The 21205-nt window shown below is 42.9% G+C and overlaps 1 protein-coding gene across 1 annotated transcript in view; it reads right to left on the reverse strand.

Annotated features, from left to right (window-relative positions):
• AMFR (autocrine motility factor receptor) overlaps positions 1-21205 on the reverse strand; it is a 44497-nt gene that overhangs the window by 9921 nt on the left and 13371 nt on the right. Inside the window, exons 5-10 of the mRNA XM_087729332.1 lie at positions 18824-18864; positions 16836-16968; positions 15183-15316; positions 12393-12503; positions 3256-3446; positions 1618-1721 (exon numbers count right to left, since the gene is read on the reverse strand). Coding sequence (XP_087585458.1) covers positions 1618-1721; positions 3256-3446; positions 12393-12503; positions 15183-15316; positions 16836-16968; positions 18824-18864 — 714 coding nt within the window. The remainder of the gene's footprint in view (positions 1-1617; positions 1722-3255; positions 3447-12392; positions 12504-15182; positions 15317-16835; positions 16969-18823; positions 18865-21205) is intronic.

A 21205-nucleotide genomic window follows, 5' to 3' on the forward strand; every position in this document is an offset into this window, starting at 1 on the left:
GCGCATGCGCACAGTGGGAACAGGCTCCAGTTGTTCGTATGCCTCACTTATGTTGGATTCTGAAGGCAGTTGATAACTGTCAGACGGCTCTGGCCTCCTCTCTGCCTCCAACACAGAGCCCTCATCATAGCCTTCTCCAGACTCCAAGACTGGCCAATGTTCCTCCCCAACCTCCTCACTGTCCGAATCTGCTGCCAACTCTGCTGGCAGGCCACAACACATGCATTACATAAGATGACAGTTCCTAGAAATATTTTCTCTATAGGTAGTCCTCGACTTACAGCAGTTCATTTAGTGACCATTCAAAGTTACCACGACACTAAAGAAATGACTTACGCCGTTTCTCTTCACCCTTACAACTGTTGCTGCATCACTATGCTCATGTGATCAAAATTTGGTTCTTATTTATGACGGTTGCAGGGTCCCGGGGTCAACTAATCAACTTCTGTGACCTTCCAACAAGCAAAGTCAATGGGGAAATCAGATTCACTTAACAACCGCGTTGCTAACTTAACAACTGCATTGATTCACTTAACTGTAGCAAGAAGGGTCGCAAAATGGGGCAAAACTGTCTCATTTAGCAACAGAAATTTTGGCCTCAACTGTGGTCGTAAGTTCAGAACTACCTGTATTTGGCCCAATATTTCTAAATCTCAGCCACTTCCAGGTCTGTGGACTTCAACTCCCAGAATTCCACAGCCAGGAGGTAAATCTTTTGCTCTCAATCATTTATTCCATAGTAGTGTGTCAAGATTGCTTTACTTCTTCTGAGCTTTTATTGCTTTTTCATCTTGCCACTCGAGCGGGAGGAGGGAAAATGGAATGCTAAAGCTTTCATCTATGGACTGTGAGAGCCAAGGTCACTGCTGTCGGTGTTAGACTGTTCTCATAGCAAAAGAAAGTCTTACAATTGGACCATGTGAATACCCAGGGTGGGGAGAAAGAGAATCTATTGTTTAAGTAAGTGAGCTTTTGCGCAGGAAAATCAGAGCCGGTTTTGCTTCTGTAGTTCTGAGATGGTGTATCCAATAAAGTTAGACTTTTGGGAATTCAAAGATCCCAAGGGTGTTTCCTCCTTTTGGATTTGTTAGTTGGACTGTTGACACAGTGGACTATAGTTTGTAAATGTTTATGCTATAAGAGAGGGTTTGGTTAAGCTTTAAAAAGGTAAAAGGTTCCCCCGCACATATGTGCTAGTCGTTCCTGACTCTAGGGGGCGGTGCTCATCTCTGTTTCAAAGCCAAAGAGCCAGCGCTGTCCAAAGACTTCTCCATGGTCATGTGGCCGGCATGACTAAATGCCGACGGCGCATGGAGCACTGTTACCTTCCCATCCAAGGTGGTCCCTATTTTTCTACTTGCATTTTTATTTGCTTTCAAACTACTAGATTGGCCGAAGCTGGGACAAGTAACAGGAGCTCACTCCATTATGTGGCACTAGGGATTCGAACCGCTGAACTGCTGACCTGATCGACAAGCTCAGTGTTTTAGACACTGAGCCACCGCGTCCCTTGTTTAAGCTTTGGAGCCCCCCCAAAACAGATGATGCTACCAAAATGATTTCTTGACCCCAGCAACAGCTTCCAAACTATAAACCAGGGGAGGGGAGGGGACTCACCATGGCATTGAGCTGAGAGTTGCTGGCCTGAGCGATTCCAAGGAGGTTGGTGGTGTGCATCACCTCAACTGAAAAGCTTGGGAGCCAGCTAGCAATGCGAGACCCTGGAGGAGAGAAATCAAAAGATCTCTGAAAGACCCTTCCCATTCATTGTCCTATGTTTTCCAAGTAAGTTAAGGTATGGAGTGCCAACATTTACAAAGGTAAAAATCCAGTTGATGTTCAAGAAATGTAATGTAAAACAAATGGTTCTTCCCAATTCTGTTGAGCTTTAGAAAGTCTGTATGAATCATAGGTAAAGGTTCCCCTCACACATCTGCGCTAGTCGTTCCCGACTCTAGGGGGCGGTGCTCATCTCCGTTTCAAAGCCGAAGAGCCAGCGTTGTCCGAAGACGTCTCCGTGGTCATATGGTCAAACTGACTAAACACCGAAGGTGCACGGAACACTGTTCCCTTCCCACCAAAAGTGGTCCCTATTTTTCTACTTGCATTTTTTACGTGCTTTTGAACTGCTAGGTTGGCCGAAGTTGGGACAAGTAACGGGAGCTCACTCTGTTACCCGGCGCTAGGGATTCGAACTGCCGAACTGCCAACCTTTCTGATCGACAAGCTCTGCATCTTAGCCCCTGAGCCACCGCGTCCCTTGTATGAATCGCAAGAATGCTGATATCATAAATGGTCCTGTTCTATGGAATATTTTCCCATTAGAGGTAAGATCCGCCCCTGCCCCCTTGACCACCCAGGAGAGTCTGGTTCTTCCACTTGGCCTGGCCCCCTGATGGGTCTCACTACATTAGGGCTGGCTGACGAGACAGAGAAAAATTCTTACGTACCCAGACTGCCTGTCATCTTGGTTTCTAATTTTCATGTTTAGGCTTTTATTGTCATTTTAAATTGTTTTAGCACTTCAATAAAAGCTAAATAAAGTTACATCCTAAGCCACCTTATTAGTAGGATGCAAAATTCAAGGGAGGGAGGGAGGGAGGGAGGGAGGGAGGGAGGGAGGGAGGGAGGGAGGGAGGGAGGGAGGAAGGAATAGCAGGAGGGAGGGAAAAAGATGCATGAATGGAAAAAGAGGAGGGAAAATGATGGAGGGAGGGAAGGAGGAAGGAAAGAATAGCAGGAGGGAAGGAAAAAGATGGATGAATGGAAAAAGAGGAGGAGGGAAAATAATGGAGGGAAGGAGGAAGGAAGGACAGAATAGCAGGAGGGAGGGAAAAAGTTGGATGAATGGAAAAGAGGAGGGAAAAATGAGGGAGGGAGGGAGGGAGGGAGGGAGGGAAGGAGGGAGGGAGGGAGGAAGGAAGGAAGGAAGGAAGGAATAGCAGGAGGAAGGGGAAAAGATGGATGAATGGAAAAAGAGAAGGAGGGAAAATGATGGAGGGGGGAGGAAGGAAGGAAGGAAGGAAGGAAGGAAGGAAGGAAGGAAGGAAGGAAGGAAGGAAGGAAGGAGCGAATAGGAGGGAGGGAAAAAGATGGATGAAAGGAAGAGAAGGAGGGAAAAAAGAGGAAGGAAGAATATTTGTAGCTCAGGATTGAGAGGAGGGGTTCTTGAGACTCTCAGAGCAGTAGTAGCTGCTACTTTTTCGGATCGGTTCGAAAGAACCGGTAGTTGTGACCTGCGGGTGGTGAACTCACCGTCAAAGTGGAAGAAGTGATTGTGCTGGTTGAGATGAGGTCTTCCTTCAGCTGCTGCCACGGGGGGCAAGTTTTCATCCAGGTTCTCTCTCGGGTGGTCCTCCGGAGCTTGCTGGTTGTCTGCAATATTCAGAGACATCCTGCAGGTCGGGCAGGAGGTGTCTTGCTCGAGCCAGGAGCGCAAGCAGGAGCTAAGGATCAAGAGAGAAATTTAGATGGATTTCCTATGCGGGAAATGAAAGGAACGTTTGTATGTTTGTCTTTGTTCGTAATGAAAGGAATGTTTGCATGATGAACAATTGAGCGACCTAGAAATGTCTAATTCTGCGATGGCGAACCTATGGCACGTGTGCCGAAAGCGGCACATGGAGCCATGCCGCCTGGCACGTGCAGTGTTGCCTGTTCCAGGTTTCCGGGGTGCATGCGCAAGCACCGATCAACTGGACTTTGTGCATACGGCAATGCCAGAAACCAGAAGAGCTGGTGTTCCATTTTCCGGTGTGAGTATGCGCACTGGGCAGCTGATTGGCACGTCCGCATGCGTGGCAGTAACTGGAGGACTTGCTGGCCGGCGTGCATGTGTGCGCTGGGAACCAGAAGTACATTTTCCAGCATGTGCGTGCCCCCTGGGCAGCTCCTCTTCCTGCTTGTGGCCCAGACGATAGTGTGCACAAGAGCGTAGCACCCGCACGCAGTGCTCCCTTTTGGGCACTGGTCTAGTTTATCAAAGGGAAGGGGCCATCATAACTGTCTTCCAGTACAGGTAGTCCTTGATGTACAACAGTTCATTGAGTGACTATCCAAAGTTACAACAGCACTAAAAAAGTGAAGTTGTCAAGTTGTCATCAATTATTATTATGATGATTATTATTATACAATTGTATCACAGCAGCCAGTTGTTTCGCCGGATTTGGCATTGGTTACTAGTCGGGCCCCACCCAGGGGCCTAGGACGTCGTAGTGTATTTTCGTAATATGCGTGCAGATCCAAGCAGTGCGGCTTTTTGCATTTGACTGATGGTGATTTTGTCAATTTTTAACTGTTTTAAATGTAATTCCAGTGCTTTTGGAATAGCACCCAGTGTGCCAATTACCACTGGAATTACCTCTGCTGGTTTGTGCCATAGTCGTTGAATTTCAATTTTTAAGTCCTGGTATTTTGCAATTTTTTCATGTTCCTTCTCAGTGACCCTGCTATCACCTGGTATTGCGATGTCTATGATTGTGACTTTATTTTTCTCAACCAGTGTGATGTCTGGTGTATTATGCGCCAGTATTTTGTCTGTTTGTATGCGAAAATCCCACAAGATCTTGACCATCTGATTTTCAGTGACTTTTTCAGGCTGATGTTCCCACCAGTTTGTTGCTGTTTTAATATTATAATTTTTGCACAAATTCCAATGGATCATTTGTGCTACTGAATTGTGCCGCAATTTATAATCAGTCTGCGCGATTTTTTTACAGCTGCTGAGTATGTGATCAACAGTTTCATCAGCTTCTTTGCAAAATCTGCATTTGGCATCATCAGAGGATTTTTCGATTTTGGCCTTAATGGCATTTGTGCGGATAGCTTGTTCTTGCGCAGAGTCTTGTGCAGACTCTGTTTCTTTCTTTAATGTACCTGTTGTTAACCATAACCAAGTTTGTTCACTGTCCACTTTAATTTTTATTTTTTTCAGAAATTGGCCATGCAGTGCTTTGTTCTGCCAACTCTCCATTCTTGATTTTATCACATGTTTTCTGTATTCTTGTTTTGTCTGTTGGACCTTCAGTATTTTTTTGTTCTTTACTTCAATTAATAGATGTTCTTGACTTTCTTTTAAATAATCAGCCAGTGCATGTTTTTCTTCTTCAACTGTTTGCTTCACTTGTAATAATCCTCTGCCACCTGATTTTCTGGGCAGATATAGTCTATCAGTATCACCACGTGGATGTAAACTATAGTGCATTGTCATTAGTTTCCTAGTTTTTCGGTCCAAAATGTCCAAATCAGTTTGTGTCCAGTTAACTATACCAGCTGTGTATCTTATAACTGGTATTGCCCAGGTATTTATGGCCTTGATTGTATTTCCACCATTCAATTTAGATTTCAAAATTTTCCTAACTCTGTACTCTCGCCTGACAATAGTTTTTACTTCTCCATGCTTGATATTATCCAACTGCAGAATGCCTAAGTATTTGTAGGCTTCGTTTTCGTTGCATTGAATTAGTTGGCCATTGGGCATTTCAATTCCTTCACAAGCAGTGATTTCGCCTCTTTTTATCCAAGAGCCAAGGTGGCGCAGTGGTTAAATGCAGCACTGCAGGCTACTGCTAGATCAGCAGGTCAGCGGTTCAAATCTCACCGGCTCAGGGTTGACTCAGCCTTCCATCCTTCCGAGGTGGGTAAAATGAGGACCCAGATTGTTGGGGGCAATATGCTGACTCTCTGTAAACCGCTTAGAGAGGCCTGAAAGGCCTATGAAGCGGTATATAAGTCTACTGCTATTGCTATTGCTATTGCTATTATGGATACAGTGGCACATTTTTCCATATCAAACTGCATTGAAATATCAGTGCTGAATACTCGGACTGTGTTTGTCAATGATTGGATTTCTATTTCTGACTTTCCATAGAGTTTCAAATCATCCATATATAGTAAATGCGAAATTTTTTCAGCTTCTTTGGCTGTTTGGTAGCCTAATTTCATTTTTTTTAAGATTACTGATAGTGGGATTATTATTATTATACAATTGTATCACAGCGGCCAGTTGTTTCGCTGGATAATCGTGGGATTATTATTATTATTATTATTATTATTATTATTATTATTATTATTATTATTATTATTTCATGGTTAATCTTTGGTGAGATTCACAGCCTTTGGGGCTGGTTGGTAGCTCAACAGCTCGAGTCTTAACCAAGGACCTAGGAACTATTAAGGTAACGTCGGAGGATATAAGCTGTTCCAAGTAGGGTGGTTTTTATAGAATCAGAATGTTCAAGTCTGATAAATTTAAAATTTCCAAATAGCGAGGTAGACCTTTAGGTATTGCTCCAAGGGCTCCAATTACAATCGGGACAACATACAATTTCTTTTTCCATAGTCGCTCAACCTCAATTTGCAAGTCCCAGTAGTTTGTGATTTTTTCTTCCTCTTATTTTCAATTCATGCATCACCAGATATTGCAATGTCAATGAACCAAACTAATTATTATTATTATATACTTTATTCATTAAACATGAAAGTCAGCCAACTGAACATTCAAAAATGCATCACAAATACCAGTAACTGGTGCTAATGATTGATACGGTTTGCTGCCAGCGTCCTAGGTATCAACCAAGTACCTTCTTAAAATATAAGATGTTCCGAGTAGTGCAGTTTTTTGCAGTTCCACTGGTGTTATTGCAGGAAGCTGCAATTTGTTGATGTATCTTGTAAAATTCTTGGACATGGTGCCAAGTGCCCTGATGACAATGGGTATCACTGTTACATCATCATCATCATCATCATCATCATCATTATCATCATCATCATTGAATGGTTAATCTTTGGTGAGATTCACAGCCTTTGGGGCTGGTTGGTAGCTCAACAGCTCGAGTCCTAACCTAGGAACTGTTAAGGTAACGTCAAAGGATATAAGCTGTTCCAAGTAGGGTGGTTTTTTGTAGAATCAGAATATTCAAGTCTGCTAAATTTAGAATTTCCAAATAGCGTGGAAGCCCTTTGGGTATCGGTCCAAGGGCTCCAATTACAATTGGGACAACACACAATTTCTTTTTCCACAGTTGCTCAACTTCAATTTGCAAGTCCCGGACTTTGTGATTTTTTTCTTGCTGTTTATCTTCAATTCGCGCATCTCCAGGTATTACAATGTCAATGAACCATACTTTTTTCTTTTCAACTATTGTTATGTCAGGTGTGTTGTGGGCCAAGTGTCTGTCAGTCTGAATTCTGAAGTCCCACAAGATCTTGACTTTCTCATTCTCTAAAACCTTCTCAACCTGATGGTCCCAGTGGTTTTTGCTGTACTCAAATCCAAACTTTTGGCACAATTTCCAGTGAATGATCTTAGCATCACGGTCATGGCGTTGTAGGTAGTCAGTTTGTGAAATTTTGCTGCACCCACTAATCAAGTGGTTGACTGTCTCGTCTTTCTCATTACAGAAGCGACATTTGCTGTTGGTGGTAACATGTTGAATTTTTGCCTTCATGCAGTTTGTGGCTAAGGCTTGTTCTTGAGCTGCCAAAATAAAGCCTTCTGTTTCTTTTTTCAGTGCTCCTGATCTTAAACCAGTTCCAAGTTAGCTTTTGGTCAGCTTTGCCTTCAATACTTTTCAAATATTGGCTATGCATAGCTTTGTTTTTCCAATTTTCAGCTCGCTTCTCAATTACATCTTCTTATATTCAGCTTTTGACTTAGTTGTCTTTAAAAGGCCTCCTTTATTTACTTCCTTAATCGTTGGTTCTTCACTTTTCTGGATGTAATCATTCAAGCTGTTTTTTCCTTCTTCCACAGTCTGTTTTACTTGTAGGAGTCCTCGACCACCCTCTGCTCTTGGTAAATATAATCGGTGAACATCACTTTTAGAGTGCAAAGCATGATTCACTGTCATAAGCTTCCTTGTTTTTCTGTCCAAATTGTCCAACGCCATCTGGGTCCAGTCAATTATTCCTGCAGAGTATCGAATCACAGGTATAGGTCAAGTATTTATGGCTTTTATGGCTTTTTTTTTCCTCCATTCAATTTGGACTTTAATATCTTGCGAATTCATCGAATGTACTTGGCTGAAGTTAATTCCTTGACTTTATTATGCATTAAGTTAGAGGCTTCTAAAATCCCCAAGTACTTGTAGCCTTATTCTGGTTTTACTGCCTTTATCATTTCTTCATTCTCAAGTTCTAGTCCATCATCTTCTATGACCTTGCCTGCTTTGGTTGCCATTGTTACACATTTGTCAATTCCAAAGTGCATACTAAAGTCTTGGCTAAATTCTTTTGTGCTTTCAAATAATAAATTCAGTTCAGCTTTTGTTTTACTAAACAGCTTCAAGTCATCCATGTATACCAAGTGCGAGATTTTCAGTTTTTTCTTTGCAAGTTCGTATCCACGGTTCATCTTCAAAATGATTGCCAGTAGTAGCATTGAGAATATAAAAAGTAGGGGTGAAAGGGAATCGCCCTGGAAAATGCCTCGTTTAATTTCAACTTCACCTAGTTCTTCTTCATTAGCTATAAGCTTCATTTTCCAGAGGTTCATTGAAGTTTCCATGAATTTTTGTATGTTGCTGCGGATGCCAAAGATTTTCAAGCATTTCTTGATCCAGCTATGCGGAACTGAATCAAACGCTTTCTTATAGTCTATCCAAAGCCATGAACAGGTTGGTTCGTCTTTTCTTTGAATTCTTTAGGATTAGTTTGTCAACCAGCAGTTGGTCCTTTGTTACTCTTGAATTTTTAAAGCATCCTTTCTGTTCTACAGGAAGCAAGTTATTTCTTTCCAAGTATCCATAAATTTGGTTTGCAGTGATACAAATAAGGAGCTTGTATGTTGTATTTATTATTATTATTATACAATTGTATCACAGCAGCCAGTTGTTTCGCCGGATTTGGCATTGGTTACTAGTCAGGCCCCACCTAGGGGCCTAGGACGTCGTAACGTATTTTTGTAATATGCGTGCAGATCCAAGCAGTGCGGCTTTTTGCATTTGACTGATGGTGATTTTGTCAATTTTTAACTGTTTTAAATGTAATTCCAGTGCTTTTGGAATAGCACCCAGTGTGCCAATTACCACTGGAATTACCTCTGCTGGTTTGTGCCATAGTCGTTGAATTTCAATTTTTAAGTCCTGGTATTTTGCAATTTTTTCATGTTCCTTCTCAGTGACCCTGCTATCACCTGGTATTGCGATGTCTATGATTGTGACCTTATTTTTCTCAACCAGTGTGATGTCTGGTGTATTATGCGCCAGTATTTTGTCTGTTTGTATACGGAAATCCCACAAGATCTTGACCATCTGATTTTTTATTATTATTATTATTATTATTATTATTATTATTATTATTATTATTATTATTATTATTATTATTATTATTCTACTGAATGTTAAATGACTCAGACAACGCAATGTTCACTAAGAACCTATGTTGATTAAAATAAATAAAAATAAAAAATATATAAAAGAAGAATTGGACTCGGAGCCTCTGGGGCAGTGATGGCAAATTTGTTTTGGCTGCCATGCCCAAAGTGGCGGTAGCACGGGGGGGTCATGTGCCGGCATGCCACACCCATAATGCTATGTGCGCAATCAGAGACAACCCCCCCCCTGCTTTTGCTGCGCTTTTTTTCGCCTACCCCAGGCTCCAGAGGCTTTCTAGGAGCCTGGGGAGGGCGAAAACAGCCCCCTCAGATGCCCTCTGGAGGCCTCAGGAACTTTCCTGAAGCCTCCGGAGGGCAAAAAATGGACGTACAGGGAACACGGAAGTTCGGGAATGGTGACTTCCTGTTTGTCCGTATGGTCAATTTTCGCCCTCCAGAGAAGGTTCCGGAGGGCGACAAACAGTCCAACGAGCAAACCGGAAGTCCATTCCTGAAGTTCTGGTTTGCCCGTAGGGTTAGTTTTTCGTGCTTTGGAGGCTTCAGGGAAGCCTCCAGAGGGCGAAAAATGGCCTCAAAAGAAGAGCAAAGTCAGCTGGCGCGTGCTGGCCAGCAAATGACTCCGTGTGCCACCTGTGGCACATGTGCCATAGGTTTGCCATCACAGTTCTGGGGGAACGTAACGACTCTCGGCTCATGACTTGTTTAACTCCACCCTCGGCTCTGCCTCCTCTGCTCCTACGTTAAGTTCATTTCCCAAGGAAAGAAATAATTCCTTTCAAGGTACATGGAAAAACAAGGCTGAAGGGGTGGGGCCAGGCTACTCAAGGGAATGCAAACGCTGGCAAGTAGAGGCTAATTATCTTATTAGATCCTGCTTAAAACACTGGCAAATATTTATGGCGCAGCTTGCAATGAATGACAACAAAGTGGCCTTGAGACCAGAATGGGAAAAACAGAAGCATCCAGCAAAATCGCACTCTTGCTGACTTCAAACCCTTTGGTTGGGTTTCCACAACCCACGGGAATGGCAATTTTGGCCAAGTCACACACAAAACTTTCCCAGAAACTCAGAAAATACATTATTAATTGGCCAAATCTCAGCTCAATGTTCCTGCTCAAACTTTCAGAATAGTTCAGATTAAAAACAACAAAACCCTGTAACATTTCAGTCTAAAATATCAACATCCTGTAAGATTTTAGTTGAGAATATGGAAACCTTCCAAGGCTTGGAGGTGAGAATGAAAGTACATATTACAATAATTGATTTTGGATGCATGGATGGATGGATACATGATCAATAGGTAGGGAGGGAGGGAGATGTTGGAGAAAGAGAGAGATAGACAGACAGACAGATAGATAGATATAGATTGTAGAGAAAGAGAGAAAGAGACAAAGATATATAGATAGATGAGAGAGAGAAACATGATAATTGATTGGTCTTATGACCACATCAATAAAATAAATAAAAGAAAAGAAAATAAATAAAAGAAACTAAAAGAAAATAAATCAAATAAATCAAATAAATCAAATAAATCAAATAAATCAAATAAATCAAATAAATCAAATAAATCAAATAAATCAAATAAATCAAATAAATCAAATAAATCAAATAAATCAAATAAATCAAATAAATCAAATAAATCAAATAAATCAAATAAATAGAATAATCAAATAAATAAATAAATAAATAATAAAATAAATAAATAATAAAATAAACAAAACAATAAAACAATAAAATAAACAAAACAATAAAACAATAAAACAATAAAACAATAAAACAATAAAATAAAACAATAAAACAATAAAACAATAAAACAATAAAACAATAAAACAATAAAACAATAAAACAATAAAACAATAAAACAATAAAACAATAAAACAATAAAACAATAAAACAATAAAACAATAAAACAATAAAACAATAAAACAATAAAACAATAAAACAATAAAACAATAAAACAATAAAACAATAAAACAATAAAACAATAATAAAATAATAATAAAATAATAATAAAATAATAATAAAATAATAAAAGAAAAAAAGAAAAAATTAAAAAGATATACAAGATCTAAACTCAGGGCAAAATAACTAAAAGAAAATACAGTTTTAAAAAAATGCATTTGACTACCATTTTTTTCGGAGTATAAGACGCACCTTTTCCCCCTTAAAAGAGGATGAAAATTTGGGTTGGTCTTATACACTGAATGTAGCCCCACCCACCCGTCCCAACCCTTTGCCCTCTGCCTCCCAGCAATTTTCCCCTTTGCAGCAAACGGGGCTTTCTATAGCAATCCCTGCAGCCTCTTAACAGCTGATGATTGGGAGAAATTGAAAGAGAAACTTGTTGTTTGCTCCACTGGCAAATTGCTAGGAGGCAGGGTTTTTTTTCTTGTGCTAATCAGGCTGTTTGCTGCAAGGAGGTAAGTCAACAACTATAAATGTCTATACAATGTTCAAATTATTAAACTTCTTTTTTAAAGAGTGGTTTATTATTATTCTAGACAACTTAACAGAATGAAGGAGCTTTTTAAAATAGATGCTTGATCTGAAGAGGCCCCCTGCTATTGTTTTAAAAAGTGCTATTCTTTTAAATAGCAGAGAATAACTATACTTCCAGAAAGCACATCAATTTTAACAGCATCTGTACAAGTATAGTCTGAAATGTAACACCACAAACAGTGCATATTGTCTGTACTGCTTGCTGTTTATTGCAAGGAGGCAAATTGCTGGGAGGCAGAGGCAGATATTTTTCCCTTGTTTTCCTTCCCAAAAGCTAGGTGCGTCTTATACTTTGGAATATCTTATACTTTGAAAAATACGGTAAATACAAAGAAATAACATTCGGATAAATATACCATCTTTATAGGGTACCCCAATTTGATTCTGGAGGTCTCTCGGGGAACCAGTGGCATCATGCAAAACTGGTTCGTTTATATTCCGTGTACACCTTTAAATTTATCAAGACTGAGAGCAGTTTACTGCAATCCAATGAATTGTCCATGCAGGTAGCTCTCGACATACGGCCATAAGGGAGCCTATTGTCCCCCCAGGACTTACTTATGGAAGAGGTGGCCGCAAGGGAGCTTCCGGGCGGCCTGCATGGAATCCCAGCAAATGGCACAGTCATCGTTGTTGGAGGCCAATTCTTCAGGAGTCGCCACTGCAAACCTAGGAAAAGCCAAGAGAGACCAGACAACAAGGTGAGCCAGACTGTCAATTCAGGAGGCCATAACTACAAGGCAGTTTTCAACTTACGACCACAATTGAGAAAAGAATTTCACTTGCTACGCAAGGTGGTTGTTAAACGAATTGCACCTGATTATATCACCATTTTTGCCACGGCTAAGCAAATCACTGGAGTCGTTAAGTGAATTGTGTGGTCATTAAGAGAACCCAGCTTCCCCTACTGACATTGCTTGTCGAAAGCTGGCTGGGAAGGTTGAAAATGGCAATCAAAAGACCCCAGGATGCTACAATGGTTGTAAACACAGGCCAGTTGCCATGGGCCCAAATTTTGATCACATGAACATCGGGGATGCTGAGACGGTCATGAGTGTGTGAGGACCAGTCCTAAGCAGTGATGGGCTGCGGGGGATTCGTGCGGGTTCGGGGGAACCTCTAGCTAAGATTTTGAGTAGTTTGGAGAACCCCCAAATCCCACTCCTGGTTGGCCCCACCCACCATACCCCACCCCTCCCAGGAGTCTCCACGCGGCCCGTTTTAGATACAAGTTAAGTGCAGGGCGCGCACAGAGGCTCGGGAAGGGTGAAAAACAAGCCTACCGGAAGTTCAGGAAGGCCGAAAATGGGTCCATTTCCAGCCTCCGGAGCTTGGGGAGGCCATTTTCATCCTTCCGGAGGCTCAAGGAAAGCCTCCGGAGCAGTGGTGGGTTCTGGATCCTGTCGCAACCGGTATGCTGAAAGGAGGCCAGGCGTCCAATATGAGTACGCGTGCTGCACACCCACTGCCCTGCGATGCTCCAGCTGCTCGGCGGAGCGTTGGTCTGGCGCCATGCGCTGGGCATGTGCGCGCAAATGGCCCAGTTGGCTCAAATACAGGTAAGGAACGAGAGCGGGCAGGTGGGCCCTCCAAAGCACCGTTCTGGTATGGTGGCTGCTGCTCCCAGCAGACACCGGTATGCCCATACTGGGGCATACCACACAGGGAGGGCAAAAATGCCTCCCCCCCCCAGCTGTGGTGCAGGAGGCCGACTAGGGCACACCCACACAGCAACCGGGCAGAGAATCCCTTGCTAAAATTTTTGAAGCCAACCTCTGAGACTTCAAGGGATAGTTGGAACTGCAGAAAGAAACCATTGCAACCAGCCTGCCTTCCATTGAGGACCTGGACACTGCAGGAACCAGAAAGAGGGCTGAGAAAACATCTACAGACCCCTCACATCCTGTACATAAGCTGTTTCAACTCCTCCCCTCAAGATGCTGCTATGACGCGTCGCATGTCAAAACAACTAGACACAAACTTTCTGGGTTTTCTTTGAAGACATTTCAATGTCTTCTCATCCAAGAAGCTTCTTCAGCTCTGCTTCTTGGATGAGCAGCAAAATGTCTACAAAGAAAAACAAAGCTTGGTTTTTTGTTTTTTTTTAAAAAAAGCACCTTTGGGACAACCATGTCCTGGATGACTGAGAACCCCTAGAGACATTTAACATATAGTAAATGTAGTTTCCCCACCCCCACCCCATGCCATCACTCTGCTGAATGCCTAATTTCCACACCACTGTGGGAATGTCTAAAGGCATTTACCCACGTAGTAGGGTTGTATGACTATTATCCCATATTGAGCCGTGGTGGCACAGTGGTTAGAATGCAGTACTGCAGGCTAACTCACTGCTCACTCCAGCAGTTTGATCCTGACCAGCTCAAGGTTTACTCAGCCTTCCTCCTTCTGAGGTAGGTAAAATGAGGACCCAGATTGTTGGGGACAAGAGGCTGACTCTGTAAACTGCTTAGAGAGGGCTACAAAGCACTGTTAAGCGGTAAATAAGTCTTAAGTGCTATTGCTGTCTGTCCGTCTATCTGTCTGTCTGTCTTCCTTCCTTCCTGCCTTCCTTCCTTCCCTCCCAGTAGTTAGAATGCAGTATTTCAGGCTAACTCTGCCTAAAGCAGTTCGATCCTGACCGGCTCAAGGTTGACTCAGCCTTCCATTCTTCCAAGGTCAGTAAAATGAGGACCCAGATTGTTGGGGGCAAAAGGCTGACTCTGTAAACTGCTTAGAGAGGGCTGTAAAGCACTGTGAAGGGTATATAAATTTAAATGCTATTACTATTTTTCTTCTTTCCTTCCTTCCTTTCCTCCCTCCCTCCCTCCCTCCCTCCCTCCCACCCTCCCTCCCTCCCTTCCTTCCTTCCCTCCCAGTAGTTAGAATGCAGTATTTCGGGCTAATTCTGCCCAAAGCAGTTCAATCCTGACTGGCTCAAGGTTGACTCAGCCCTCCATCCCTCCGAGGTCAGTAAAATGAGGAACCAGACTGTCGGGGGCAATATGCTGACTCTGTAAACCACTTAGAGAGGGCTGCAAAGCACTGCGAAGCGGTATATAAATCTAAGTTCTATTGCTATTGCGATCCTTCTCATCTTTCCTATTACCTTCTCCTATTGGTATCTTATGATTTATCACTTTGTTGCTTGTATGCCCTGTGACAGTTTATGCACCAGAGACACATTCCTTGTGTGTCTAATCACCCTCGGACAATAAAGAATATTGTGTTGTAATTATTTTGCAAACTCACCCCAATTCCCCCCAAAAGCACAAGACACATGTCGCTCTAGGATGGGGGGGAGACCGGGGTTCATTATTTCTCGCTCTAGAATTAAAGGAAGAGACCCACCTTGCTTCCATGTTTCCAACCACCCGCAGGTAATTCTTATGGCGCCGCAGTCTGCGCTGAACTTCATGGAACAGGTAACGCAGCTGCATAAAGATCACCAGACTGGCCATCGACAACCAAATGTTGCCAAACAGCTTCCAAATATATTTTTTTCCCAAGAAGAGAACAGGAAAGCAAATCACCGTTGCGAGAGGAAGAATGCAAATAAAGAAAAGAGAATTATTTCACGAGGCCAGGCCAGACCTTCTTCAACCAAGCGTTTATCCCATTCAGGACACAAATACTTTATGTATGCACAAAAATAGAAGGAAACTTTTGATTCCCAGAATGGATGAATGGCTGCAAAAGTTGATGGAGTTAGCAGAGATGACTGACTTTTCTGATTAAAGAAAAGAACACCAGTACTTCTGTTTCTGCATGGAAACCGCTTCTGGACTTTCTGCTTGGGGGGGGCGGGGGGGATGAATCTTTGATTTGGGGTTTTACCCATGACATAGGTTTCCTGTTATAGAAAGGGCTAGTTTATACTAGTAAGTAAAAGTAAAAAGTTGGGATTTGGTGTTATCTTATTCTATTGCACCAAACGGAATCGTAAGTCAACACCTTTTCTTTCTTTTTTTCCCTTTTTCCTACTCTTTTCCCTCCCCTCCAGCCTCCCTGTTTTTCCTCCTATTTTCTTTTGTATTTTTGTATTTTATATTGCCGACTAATTTCAGAAAAGTACACGATTCTCAGTTGGAATCTGCAACATGCAGCCCAAAACTTTCAAGAACGCCCCCCCCCCCTTTTTTTTTTTTTTTTTTTTTTTGCTTTCAAGCCTTAACAGATATAAATTGCTTGGGGATTCTCTTTCAGATTATTATTTAGTGCAGGGGTCAACAACCTTAAATACCCAAAGAGCCACAAAGGTCCTAACCAGAAATCCCTCGTTCAATTCTGGAGCCGACTGGAAGTCCGGTTCCCCGCACCATAGAGTCTCCTCCTAGTGTGGCGTCCTTTTTCTTCTGCCGACCGGAAGCTTGGTTCCCCCACCATAGAGTCTCCTCCTAGTGCTTTTTCCTCTACCTGTCCTAACCAAAAGCCCTGACCAGCGACAGGGAGCCGCAGCAGAGGGATGAAAGAGCCACATGCGGGCTCCAGAGCCACGGGTGGTCGACCCCTGATTTAGTGGAAGCTCTCGCCCCAACCCCCCCCCCAAAAAAAACCAGCCTTGCTTTTTTATCCTGATACAAAGCAACATAAAGGAAACCCTACTAGGTGCAGAATACAGGCAGTCCTCGACTTACGACCACCATTAAGCCCAAATTTTAAGTTGCTAAATGAGGCAGTTAACTGAGTCAACTCGCCATGGCCAATTCGCCACGGCCAACTTAATCACAGCTGACTTGCCATGGGACAATTCAATCTAGTTATATAAAATAACTAAAACATTATTGTAATATCTGTCATTCACATTTCATTTTATCCCTCCTTTGGCACCCTTCCTTTAATGATTCTGTTCCACCATTTCTTCTCTAGGAGTGTCACTCTTGTCCCACGAAGAGTTGGCCGCGGCTAGTTGTCATGCCCCCTCTGCATTTTATGAAGGCTGGCCCTACGCAACATCTGCCCCAAGGATGGGGACTCGCCAAATGATTTATTAAGCCTTTATACCAGCATGTGAATGTGATGCATCAAATCCAGGGACAGCAGCATCAGCTCCATGATGAAATCGGTGTAATAAACATAGGTGCCTTTGCTCTCCCAGGTGCCTTCGTGATTCAGATCCCAGAGATGGATGATGTAACTGGGTGAAGAAAAGAGAAATCCTGCATTGATTCCCCCTGCCAGTTCGACAGGGTGAGACAGCAGCAGCAAAAGTCTAGACTGCTAACAGGTGCCAATATCAATAAAAGGAGGAGATTTGTTACTCGGGGTTGAAATGAGGGGCCCTTGGCGCTCTCTGAACTGGGTTGGTTTCTTGCAGACGGGGAAAAAAACCAAGCTCAGAGAGCACCAAGGGCCCCTCAGATGCTAATCTACACACTTACCAATAATCCCACAATGGGTAATCCAGCTACAAACTATGGGGTCAATATTTTCTTCCCTTTAGCCCAAGTGGGAATATGAATCCCATATGCAGAGAGCAGACGTAACTTGGGGAGACACATCAGGTGTGTTCCAGTACAAGGTGGAACTACGAACCTGGAGAAGACACTGTTGGCTGCATGAGAATGGTTACACTGCCCATCCTACTAAATGGGGGTTGCTCGAGCATGGGGGTGGACTAGAAGACCTCCACGGTCCCTTCCAACTCTATTATTTTATGTTTCTTAAGGGTAAATATATGGAGGGGTGAAAATGGGTGGAGGGTTAAGGGGAAAATCTTGACCCACCTCTACATTGGATGTTGTGCAAATAACTATTAGGCAACGCGGGAGCAAAACCACCTCAATTTTGTGGCTCTGACATAGTGCAAGAATGCTCATCTGCCATAGGCGTACTCCAGGTACAGATAGTTATCAATTTACGACTAAGTTTCCAAGAGCTGACCTAATTAATTTTACGAGCCTCGAGACAAAGTTAAAAAAAAAAAAGTCTAAACCGTTTCCAACAACCACAACTTAGCCCAAAATTTCTGTTACTATGCAAGACCTCTGTTAAGTCGTGACCCATCAAAACCGCGGTCCACTAAAGCGCGCCCGATTAAAGCGCGTACCTGACGTCATCAGCAGCGCGATGAAAAAAATTAAAAATAAATTACATTAAAATTAAAATTAAATTAAAGCAAGCCGATTCACATAAAGGTAAGGGTTAGGTTTAGGGTTAGGTTAAGGGTTAGGGTTAGGTTTAGGGTTACGTTACGCGTTAGGGTTAGGTTTAGATTAAGGGTTAGCGTTAGGTTTAGCGTTAGGTTAAGGGTTAGGTTTAGGGTTAGGTTTAGGGTTAGGTTTAGGGTTAGGTTTGGGGGGGTTAGGGTAAGGTTTTCGCTTTAATTTTAAATTTACAGCTCACAGCGCGATGTTTTCGTCGCGCTGTGATGACGTCTACTTACGCGCTTTCGTCGAGAGCGCTTTAGTCTACCGCGGTTTTGTGGTGGAACCCTGTTAAGTGAGTTTTGTTCTATTTTACAACCTTTCGTACCTCCTCAGTTAGGCAAATCACTGCCATTATGACAGTCATATGGCCGTTAAGTGAATCTGGCTTCCCTATGGACGCTGCTTGTCAGGAGGACGCAAAAGGGGATCATGTGACACACCCACCACCACCACCCCGGGACTCTGCAATCGTCATAAATATGAATCTGTTGCCAAATATCTGAATTTTGATCATGTGACCAAGGGGATACTGCTACGGTTGTAACTGTGAAAAACGGTCGTTAAGTCACATATTTCAGTGCCGCTGTAACTTCAAACAGCCACTAAACGAATGGTTGTAAGTTGAGGGCTACCATATTAGATCCGTTTTCAGCTATGATCTCATTCATCCCATCGGGGTCACCTTTACAAAAAAATTAACCTAGTTACTCAACAATTTCCACAATGCACTTAACACCCCCCTCTCCCCTTAGGTCAGATGAACGACAATCTGAGCTTGCGATCACACCCATTTTGTTAAGGAATTCCTACACAACCTGTTCGACATGGATATATAATGCTTACCGTAAAATCACATGCACGGTTCTTACGGTGACAAGCAGTGACTGCAAAGGGACAAAAGAATTTGCACGTTATTCTCTGAAGCTACCGCAGTTACAGGAAAACAAATGAACGGCTCTTCCAGTCCTACGAGTATAAGTATTTTTTCTGCATTCCGCAATCGGCAATGGCTAAGATCAGAAAAATATTAAGTTATGGAATCTATATGTCTGTCTGATCTCAGACACTTGAGGGTTGGGGCGGGGGGGGGGGAGGTTGCACACAGAAACAAAAAACAAAAAAACTCCAAAATATCAGAGTAGCTTTGCTTTGTAAGATACAAACTTTGGAAAATATTTTACAAAAATGGGTAAAATCGAGTTACACCTTGCAGGAAGCACAAATAAAACTAACAAGGCCCTGGGAGATACAAAAAAGGATAAAAGGTAAAGGTTCCCCTTGTACATCTGTGCTAGTTGTTCCCGACTCTAGGGGGCAGTGTTCATCTCCATTTCAAAGCCAAAGAGCCAGCGCTGTCCAAAGACATCTCCGTTGTCATGTGGCTGGCATGACTAAATGCCGAAGGCACACAGAACGCTGTTACCTTCCCACCAAAGGTGGACCCTATTTTTCTACTTGCATTTTTACATGCTTTCGAACTGCTAGGTTGGCAGAAGCTGGGACAAGTAATGGGAGCTCAATCTGTTATGTGGCATTAGGGATTCCAACTGCCGAACAGAACGCTGTTACCTTCCCACCAAAGGTGGACCTTATTTTCCTACTTGCATATTTTAACCTGCTTTCAAACTGCTAGGTTGGCAGAAGCTGGGACAAGTAACGGGAGCTCACTCTGTTACGTGGCGCTAGGGATTCGAACTGCCAAACAGAACGCTGTTCCCTTCCCACCAAAGGTGGACCCTATTTTTCTACTTGCATTTTTGCATGCTTTTGAACTGCTAGGGTGGCAGAAGCTGGAACAAGTAACGGGAGCTCTCTCCATTATGCGGCACTAGGGATTCAAATTGCTGAACTGCCAACCTTCTGATCAACAAGCTTAACCCCTGAGCCACCGTGTCCCTTTAAAAAAAAGGGGGGGGGAGACGCCTTTATTTTAGTTCTTGAACAGATATATATAAGATGAAGAAATTCTGTTGCTAAGCAGGCAGGTTGCTAAGTGACTCATGTCCAACTGTACAACCTGTGTACTACAATAGCTAAGGGAACCACGGCGTTTTTTTTCCCAGTGAATCATGTGATCATTAAGCAAATCTGGCTTCTCCTATTGACTTTGCTTGTCGGAAGCCAGCTGGAAAGGTCTCAAATAATGATCATGATTGTCCTAAAGCCATTGCCGGTTGCAGAGAGATCCCATGAATGTCATGGGCTAGGCCGGCCGTAGATGCGAGGACCAGTCCTAAGTCGCTTGTTCCAGGACCGTTATAACTTATACAAATGGTTTAAGTTCAAGGACTACCTGAATTTGCTTGAAAGGAAAACTTCAATTCCGCTTTAAAAAGCCTCTTTTAACAATTGCAATTCTCAACTTACAACCGCAATTTGAGCCCAACACTTCTGTTGCTAAGTGAGACAATGGTTAAGAGAACTTTGCCCCGCTTTGTAAACTTTCTTGCCACAGCTGTTAAGCAAATCAATGCAATTGTTAAATTAGTAACAGGGTTTGTTGAGTGAATCTGGCCTGTGACCGTCATAAATAGGAACCAGTGGCCTGGCATCCTAATTTTGATCCTCTGAGCATGGGGATGCCGCAATGGTCGTACGTGTGAAAATTGGTCATGTCACTTTTTTCAATGACGTTGTAGCCATAGCAATAGCACTTAAGACTTATATACCGCTTTACAGTGCTTTTAGCCCTCTCTAAGCGGTTTACAGAGTCAGCCTCTTGCCCCAACAACCTGGAACCTCATTTTATCTACCTCGGAATGATGGGAGGCTGAGTCCACCTTGATCCAGTCAGGATTGAACTGCTGGCGGTGGGCAGAGTCATCCTGCAATACTAAATTGCACTACCACTGCTCTGGTGTAACTGTTGGCAGTCGGCAGAGTTAGCCTGCAGTACTTCATTCTAACCACTGCTGGATGGATGGATGAATGGATGGATGGATGGATGGAAGGGCAATAGCACTTAGACTTATATACCGCTTTACAGTGCTTTTACAGCCCTCTCTAAGTGGTCCTCAATCTGGGTCCTCATTTTACCCACCTCGGAAGGATGGAAGGCTGAGTCAACCTTGAGTCGGTCAGGATCGAACTGTTAGCAGTGGGCAGAATCAACCTGGATGGATGGATGGATGGGAGGGAGGGAGGGAGGGAGGGAAGAGCAATAGCACTTAGACTTATATACAGCTTCACAGATTTGAACTGCTGAACTGCAGCTAGCAGTCAGCT

The sequence above is a fragment of the Thamnophis sirtalis genome, unplaced genomic scaffold (assembly GCF_051295495.1).
Source record: "Thamnophis sirtalis isolate CommonGarterSnake01/CBP01778 unplaced genomic scaffold, rThaSir2_p1.2 scaffold_14, whole genome shotgun sequence".
In the NCBI taxonomy this organism is placed as follows: domain Eukaryota; kingdom Metazoa; phylum Chordata; class Lepidosauria; order Squamata; family Natricidae; genus Thamnophis; species Thamnophis sirtalis.